Source organism: Cyprinus carpio, unplaced genomic scaffold (genome assembly GCF_018340385.1).
Source record: "Cyprinus carpio isolate SPL01 unplaced genomic scaffold, ASM1834038v1 S000006709, whole genome shotgun sequence".
Taxonomy (NCBI): domain Eukaryota; kingdom Metazoa; phylum Chordata; class Actinopteri; order Cypriniformes; family Cyprinidae; genus Cyprinus; species Cyprinus carpio.
Window position 1 is genome coordinate 90,432 of NW_024879317.1, and position 9,212 is coordinate 99,643.

The window sequence follows — 9,212 nt, forward strand, 5'->3', positions numbered from 1 at the left end:
ACAGATTCATTTTCACAGCCTTCTTTGATCATATTTACCAATGGTATGAATAATTTTGAGCACAACTAGAGAGAGAGAGAGAGAGAGAGAGAGATTGTCCTTCAGAATACATACACATCAACACTGTGTATACCACTTTAAGTGGACAAGTGTACTTACTCGCTCTTGACTTACTCTTAATAGTCAATCAAAGTTATGACTGTTTGAGGAAACCAGTATAGTCTATCTACAAAAACTAGGCATGCACCGATCATTATTTTTCATGGCAAATTCGGATTGCCATTTTTTACATGCATTTTTTATTATTTTTTTTTAAGTTAGAGACAAGAAAGAATAAAAGACTACATGAACAGGATGTTTGTCGCTATTACAGGCTGAACTGGCCTGAAATTAGAGGCAACCACTTTACATCACATTCCAAAAATTATGCTACATACATGTTACATACAAACAATCAATTAACAATCAACTTAGTTTACCACTTTAAAACCACTGTAAAAAAAAAAAAAAAAAAAACACGTGCTGCACTTATAAAACACTACTTAATTGTGCATTTTTAAATGGAGGCCAAAAAATAAAATAAAAATGCCTTCGGAAATTTTCTGAAAACCACTTTTCCGAAAGAAAAAAAATACAATCTTGTCCAATCTCGTAGTTGATATATCTATGCTGTGTGGATAATAATAATAATAACAAGACGATCAGCCCGACCATACGGTGCCCGCGAGGTGACATGGTCGGTTCACTTAGTTTTGTCCTGGCTACAACATAATAACTTGTGGGAACGTAATAATATGTTGTGGCCACGACATATTAATTCATGGGAACGTCATATTAACTCGTGGGAATGTGATATTATGTCGTGGCCACAAGATCATTTTGTCGAGGTAACGACATCCTTATGTCGTGGCCTCGAGATGCTGTATTTTTTATTTTTTTGTTTTATTATGCAAACAGATATACAATTTACCAGTGACCAATCAAATACAAAATAACCAAGATCCACAAAACATACATGACAGCCAACATGATTTGTGTGAGTGAGTGAGTGAGTGTGTGTGTGTGTGTGTGTGTGTGTGTGTGTGCGTGCGTGCGTGCGTGCGTGTGTGTGTGACTGGGTGTGAGGGGTGGAAGTATATAAACAAGGGAACATGCAGAAAAGTACAACAGACATAACAATAGTAGAAAAACCTTAATAGTAATGATGACAATAGTAATAATGATGATAATAATAACATTAATAACAAATCAGAGGATGGAGGATGAGGAAGGTGATAAGTAATTATAGTAATAGTAATATCAATAATAATAATGTATTATTATTTAGTAAAATATCATTAATAAAAAAAATTAAATAAGTTAATTAATTAAATAATAATAATAACAATAATGAACTCAATAAATAATAAATAATATTAAATATATATAAAGATGAATAATACAAATATTATTTATTATTACTAATATAATTAGTAATAGTAGCAGTAATAACAATATTAACAAAAACTCATTCATCGGGAACCGGGGGAAGGTTGGAGGATCAGGAAGGGGACAAATAGTAATAATAATAATAATGGTGGTAGTAGTAATAATAACGGTACCAAAAAAAAAAACAACAACAACAACAAACAACAACAATAATAATAATAATAATAATAATAATAATAATAATAATAATAATAATAATAAAGCCATAAATACTGAAACATAATAATGCCTCCTCTACCACCACAAGAAAAAAACAAAACACAACCATGCCACACATACTGCACAAGATGAGCCATCACGGAGAGGTGCTGTGGTGCACAGGGCCCAAAGTCCCACCCCTGGCCGCCACATACTGTACATGCCATGCTTACCCTAAATACACACACACACACACACACACACACACACACATACACATGTACATACATATATACATACATTCATACAAATATACACACACATACACAATATTTATTTATTTATTTATTTATTTTCGAGATGCATTAAAAAATGCATGACATGCAGCGTGGAACCATCCCATTGCAAAGCCCAGGCCCCCATGCTCATGCCACACTTACCCTGTGTGTGTTATATACATACATACACATAAACACATACATATACATATACACACACACACACACACACACACACACACACACACACATACACACGTATGCACGTTTGTTTGTTTGTTTTCACTCTTTCCCTTGCTTATGTTCCAATATATGCAAGTATATCATTCAATATGTGAGGCATTAAAAAAATAAATAAAATAAATATAAAAAAATACAGGAAATGTAGAGCTGAACCAGCCAGAGGCAAGAAGTCCAGGGCAAAACTGGTACAAGCAGGATGTACAAGGTCCACCCCCCTCCTCACCACAAATAATCCGAACCACACAGGACAGGGACTGAAACGCCACAGCCAACTGAGCCCCAGAGGCAGGAAAGGAGAAAGAGAAAGGAAAAGAGAGAGAGGAAAAAATGTCAATAAAAAAAGACAACAAGAGTGGGGAGAGAGAGAGAGAGAGAGAGAGAGAGAGAGAGAGAGAGAGAGAGAGAGAGAGAGAGAGAAATAAAAATAAAGGAGAGAAAAAAAATAATCTTTTATAAGTATTTAATTAGGTTTGATATTAGCCATTGATGCCTCCTCCTCTTAACCCCCCTTCCCCAGTCTCGTTTAGATATTGATGAAGATGTGTTATTGAGGATGGTTTCAGACAAAGAGAGTCAGCGGATTCATAATTGATGGAAGTTTATGAGAGATAACCAGGAGGGGTGCAATTCTATTGTATTATTTTGAGTGGAAGTTGACAAGTTTTCCATGGAGATGTACTTAGTAAGTCTTTCCAAGACGTAATATGTATGGTGTTCCCTGATTTCCAGTTCATGAGGATAGTTTTCTTGGTGATAGTTAGAGCCACTAAGAGTAATTGACTATTTGTATTGTTTAAACTGATTGTGGATGTGTCACCTAATATACAGAGGGAGAGAGAATGGGATGTGATATCCCATAAGGTTGGATAGTGAGTCAGTAACGTTTTCCCAATTTCTTTTTTTTTTTTTAATTGAGGTGCAATGCCAAATGGCATAAAAATAGGTGTCTGGGGTGTTTTGTGTACAATATGAGCATGTTTCTTAAGTAAACCCCATTTTAAATAATTTTTGTCCAGTTAGGTCAAATCTGTGAAGTACTCTATACTGTATAAGTTGCAGGTTGGCATTTTTTTGTCATGAAGTAGACATTTTTTTGCAGATTTGTGTCCAGAAGGTGGCATTGTGAGTAATAGATAAGTCTGATTCCCATTAACATTTGGTAAACTTAATGTATTGTCTGATTTTGATATCATTTTGTATATTTTGGAGAGTAGTATTTTTGAGTTAGATATATTAATTGCACTGAGATTGGAGGGGAAAGGTCTAGGTTAATTGTCCTAGTGTCAATCTTTGATTGAACTGATGATTTGATTTGTGAGTGTTCCAAAAAAAATAATTACTCCCAATGCTGTATTTCTGGACCAAGTGGGAGAATGGTGCCAGGTTATTATTATGAAAGATATGCTGAAAGTGTTCGATGCCCTTTTCTGCCCATGTGCGTAAGTTAAGTGACTTCTTGTTAGCTATAAAATCTGGGTTATTCCAGATTGGGGTGTATTTTGATGGTGCAAGAGGAGTGTCTGTGATTTGATGAAATTTCCACCAATCTGTCAGAGCTGCTGCTATTGTCGGCATTTTAAAACAGTGATGCTTTTTGATGGTCTGATTTAAGAAGGGTAATTCTGAGGAGTTACTGTCCTTGCAAATTGTTTGTTCAACGTCTAGCCATATGCTTTCTGATGAGTCAGAGTGAATCAATTTGGAGCTGATTGGACAGAAAGTAGTGGTAAAATTGTAGTGCTTCTAGTCCTCCTTGTATTTTTGGTTTATGTAGGGTAGTCAGTTTAATTCTTGGGGTCTTGTTTTTCCAGTAGAATTTGGTAATGGGTGGGTTGTGTTGGTGTCATTGTAAATAAATAGTTGAATTTAGGGAGTATAGTAATTTTAATTACAAACAATATACAAAAATCATTTTAATCACTGATATTCTGCCCATAATAGATAGTGGTAGGTTCATCCAGCGTTGAAGATTATTGTCTATTGTTTTAAGCAATGGAGTGTAGTTGAGTCCAAACAACTCTGACAGCCTGGGGGAAACATTAATACCTAGACATGTGATGTAACTGGTGCACAGAGGAATTGGTGGTGTCTGGGATGTCAAATCCAAGCTGGTGGAATGTAATGAAAGAATAGCAGGTTTACTCCAGTTGATTAAGTATTCAGAAATATTTAAGAATGAATCAACGAGTTTAATCGTTTCTTGTAATGATGATGAGGGGTCTTGTAAATATAGTAGCCTAATATATCATCAGCATATAGACTTATGTTGTGGTGTATATTTAGTGTTTGAATTCCTTTTATGTTGCTGTTTGACAGATGGCTGCTGCTAATGGTTCAATGAAAATGGTGAATAGTGAAGGGGAGAGTAGGCATCCTTGTCTAGTCCCCCGGTGCAGTGTGAAGCTACGTGATGTTAGTCCATTGGTGATGACAGAGGCTGAAGGTAATTTATACAGAATTTTAATCCAATTAATGAATGACTCTCCAAAACCACGTTCATTATCAGCGTGGATTTGCGCAGCTTGTGAGTTAACAACGGCTCTGTGTAGTAACAGCTGCTCTATGTGAAATCACGCACCTGATGGAATTTACCGCTGATTAGAGAACCGGCTTTACTGACGAGATGCATATTAATAATCGGCCGATATTTATCGTACACCCCTACTCTCTAGTGTGGAGAACCAGAATTTCCAATTGATTTTTCTGCATCGAGAGTGACTATGATGTTTTTTTTTTTTTTTGTTTTTTTTTTTGTTTTGTTTTTTAATTGATGAGTAATACATTAAGTTAAAAGGTCTGCGTGTGTTGTTAGATGCAAGTCTACCTGTAATGAAACCAGTTTTGTCTGGATGGATTATAGATGGTGTGACCTTTTTCTGTTCTATGGGCTAGTGCTTTGGCGATGATTTTAATGTCTACACTGATTAGAGAAATTGGATGATAGCTTGACGGTAGTGTTGGGTCTTTATTGGGTTTGAGGAGGAGTGAAATTGTGGCTGTGTTCATGTTATCTGGGAGTTTTGATTTTTGTTTTGATTCATTTATCATTCAGATGAAGAGTGGTGATAAAATGAGCCAAAAGTGTTTGTAGAACTAAGCAGGGAAACCATCAGGACCTGGTGCTTTATTGTTTGGCATGAGTTTAAGGGCATTAAAGATTTCTTGTTCTGTTAAGGGGGTTTCAAGAGTACTTATTTGATATTTACTAAGATGAGGTAAGTTGATATTGTTGAGAAATGAATTGATGTCTTTCTGAGTTGGGTCTTTTTCAGAGGAATGTAATTTACTGTAGGCTACTGTAAACATTTTGAGAGATTTGATTTATTTCTTCTGGTGAATTGGTGGACTTCCCTGCTGTGTCTGTAATAACTGGTATTGTTATTTGCTCTTTATTTTGTTTGATTTGCTAAATATTGACCGGATGTGCTACTGAATTAGGAATTGAGATGCTATGTTGATGGAACAACATATTTTTCTTGTGGCCATAACTTTAATGCGTAAACAAACCTGTGTGACCATAGCAACCTGGGAATATCAGAGATGGATAAAACATTTTTATTAACATTAAACATTTAATTTAATATTTGTATATTATTATTATTATTATTATTATTATTATTATTAGATTAACTTGTTAGGGCTATATTTTTTTATTTTTATTGTTATATATGCTTATTTCCTCTTCCAATTTGTGTATAGCTTTACCTAGTTAACATTTTGTATAATTATGCTAGCATTTGCTATATTTAGCAAATAAACGCCTGACAATTATGCAAATAAAGTTTTGACTTTATGATTGTATTTTTGCCCAAGTGTGATGAGCACATTGTGTTTTCATTTACAAATGAAACTACGTGAATGATTAATTCCTCAAGGAAACACTATATTTGAGGGAACACATCCATTTCTCTTTGATTATGCTGACTGCAATTTTTTGCTGGAATTATTTCGGCTAATTAATAGACCAGAATTATAGCATCTCACATTACCTCGACAAAATGATCTCGTGGCCACGACATATTATCACGTTCCCACCTCGCGTGCACGAGCGTGTCTTTAATAATGTCTAGTTAATTTAGCCATAACAGCAATTATAGTCAAATAGTGGCTTACAAACAATCTCAATGATTTTATTTAAATCCTGAAATTACCCTGTGAAAGGCTTTAGACGTGACGCCATCCCGTCTCTGTTACGTTGACGTCAGGAACGCGCATGAGTCATCGGTGCCGGTGGATCAGGTCGGGAAGGTTGTTCGCTGCCCGTTAGCCTTCGAACATGATGTCCCTTGCTGCCCGATCGGGGGCTTTTTCCCCGTACCTGCAAGCTACAAATTATGCCGTGGCAGGTCCCCTAAAGCCTCTCATACCTGGCGTCGTCATGAAGACCGATAAACTGTTGATGGACACCAAGAAACCGTTCCTGTGCCGCGAGTCCTTATCCGGTCAGAGCGCTAAGAGCGGCCTCGCCGTGTCCGTCAGCCTCAATGGTGAGTCTCACTGCGGGGTAGAGTGAAATCGAGAGTCCCGGTCTCTTCGTAGCGGGAGGAGGCCGTACAGCGGCGCTCCTCAAGGGCACTATGACTTCTCATGTTTAATGTATATCCCGAAAAGCTTTAAGTTGTGTGTAGTGTTGTATGTAACTAATGCTGAGTTATTATTAATTTGAGCTTGGTTTATACTGTACAACAAAATAGCAGGCAAAAGCTCACCTGCTACAGCAGTTAGCAACACCCAGGCCTCGTTAATGTCCTTGCCGCAGCTGTTAGCAAATCAGTCTGTGGCTTTTGAGGAAAAAATAAAAACTGTTTTTGCTCTTTCAAGGTCCTTTCTGATGGGATTGCGATAACACAATAAAATAAACGCCAATATGTGGTAGAATTAGGCAGATTTTGTGTATGTTTTGGGACAAGGGTCACCTTAGTTTCTTAACATAGGCCTACATGCTGCTGACGTAGATCAATGTATTGAGTTTATATTTAGTTTATTAGATATTAAATTTGCTCTTATAGAACCAGTGTTATTAGAGCATAATTTCAGACATTTTTTAACTGTTCCTAAGAATATGAATTAACATTACTACACTGTATAATGGTTAATAGTTAGTTAGCGAGGTGGAGAGTGGCTACTGTCTTTTCTGGTTGTCATAAATACAGCAGTGTTCAAAAGTCCAAATTGGAAATCTATGATAATCTTGCAGATGATGTTGTGTATTCATGTCAGGGTCAAAATGTGTTTTTCCAAATATTGATAAAGCAGGGAGGTTATAATATTTCCTTTGTGTATAAAGCTATAATCTAAATTTAAAATGAGATGCATTAATGTTTGACATGTTTAAGTGTAACATCTAAATAACATTAAACTTAAAATTTGGGAACTCTGCACTCTGAAGTGAAGATTTGGAAGATCGGTGCAAGTTTTTCATGCCATGTATTAATTTATTCATTTGTTTTTTTGTAGCTCGCTCTACAGTGCGTTTCGCCCACACAGACATCAAGATCCCAGATTTTTCTGACTACCGGCGGCCAGAGGTTTTAGACCCAAAGAAGTCCTCACAAGATAGCGGCGAGACCCGACGGGCCTTCTCCTATCTGATCACGGGCTCCACCGCTGTGGTTGGAGTCTATGCAGCCAAGACAGTTGTCACACAGTTTGTCTCCTCCATGAGCGCCTCAGCTGACGTGTTGGCCCTGTCCAAGATTGAAATCAAGCTATCAGACATCCCTGAGGGTAAGAACATGACCTTTAAATGGAGAGGGAAACCCCTGTTTGTCCGGCACAGAACAGAAAAGGAGATAGCATCTGAGGCCGATGTCAATCTCGCTGAGCTTCGGGACCCCCAGCACGACAGAGACCGCGTTCAGAACCCAACCTGGGTCATTGTCATTGGCGTGTGCACCCACCTGGGCTGCGTGCCCATTGCTAACGCTGGTGACTATGGTGGCTATTACTGCCCGTGCCACGGCTCTCATTACGACGCATCTGGTCGCATTAGGAAAGGCCCAGCTCCGCTCAATCTGGAGGTGCCCTACTACGAGTTCCAAGACGATGACACAGTGATTGTAGGATAAAAGACTGTACTCTAATAACTATGATCAACACTGAACATGTGCTTATTTAATTTTTGTCCATCTTGTTTCAGACTAATAATCTGCATTTTCTTGATGGGTAACAAAGGTTAATTGTAAGTAATAAAGTGTATTTTATCTGATGGAAACCTCACTCAGCTCTATTTATTCAGTCTCAATATACACATCTATGTGCTTCTTACAGAATCACATGGGTTGTTTAATTGTATGCACAAATAAATTGCATTGGTTTACAGATAAGGAACAAATTAGATCTCTACTTTGCTATTAGTGCATAAGTGTTTAAGTGATAATGGCAAAGGGTAAGAGAGGGTATCATTTTTGAACTGCAGAAAGTCAGGTAGGTGATGTTTGAGTTCCAACTCTGTTATTAATGTTTACTCTGAGTTGTCCGTGCTGCTAAGCAGCAGTTGAAGAACTGCTAATTCAGAAATGTTGCATTGTGGTTAGTTTTATCTATTTTGAGAGAAACTCTGCACATGGGCCAAAACAGAATGTATTTTGAGGAATATAGGAATTATCTAATGAGGTTTCCTTTATTTTGCAGATAGATTTGTAGAATGAGGTTTCCTTTATTTTTGCAGATAGATTTATAGGGAATATATATATATATATACAGGTCCTTCTCAAAAAATTAGCATATTGTGAAAAAGTTCATTATTTTCTATAATGTAATGATAAAAATTAAACTTTCATATATTTTAGATTCATTGCACACCAACTGAAATATTTCAGGTCTTTTATTGTTTTAATACTGATGATTTTGGCATACAGCTCATGAAAACCCAAAATTCCTATCTCAAAAAAATTAGCATATTTCATACGACCAATAAAAGAAAAGTGTTTTTAATACAAAAAAAAGTCATCCTTCAAATAATTATGTTCAGTTATGCACTCAATACTTGGTCGGGAATCCTTTTGCAGAAATGACTGCTTCAATGCGGCGTGGCATGGAGGCAATCAGCCTGTGGCACTGCTG

General features: G+C 36.8%; 1 protein-coding gene across 1 annotated transcript; it reads left to right on the plus strand.

Moving 5' to 3' along the window:
- The first annotated feature begins 6,314 nt into the window (after positions 1-6,314).
- Positions 6,315-8,366, plus strand: LOC122144530 (cytochrome b-c1 complex subunit Rieske, mitochondrial-like). Its single transcript, XM_042755477.1, has 2 exons — positions 6,315-6,634; positions 7,605-8,366. The coding sequence occupies exons 1-2, from the start codon at positions 6,424-6,426 to the stop codon at positions 8,213-8,215; spliced, it is 822 nt and encodes a 273-aa protein (XP_042611411.1). The 5' UTR covers positions 6,315-6,423; the 3' UTR covers positions 8,216-8,366.
- Positions 8,367-9,212: the final 846 nt, after the last annotated feature.

What these genes read in the sequence shown, in the direction of transcription:
- LOC122144530 (XM_042755477.1), top strand. Translation starts at nt 6,424, where the DNA reads ATGATGTCCCTTGCTGCCCGATCGGGGGCTTTTTCCCCGTACCTGCAA. An exon ending in CGTGTCCGTCAGCCTCAATG is followed by an intron (nt 6,635 to 7,604) that starts GTGAGTCTCACT and finishes GTTTTTTTGTAG; the next exon opens with CTCGCTCTACAGTGCGTTTC.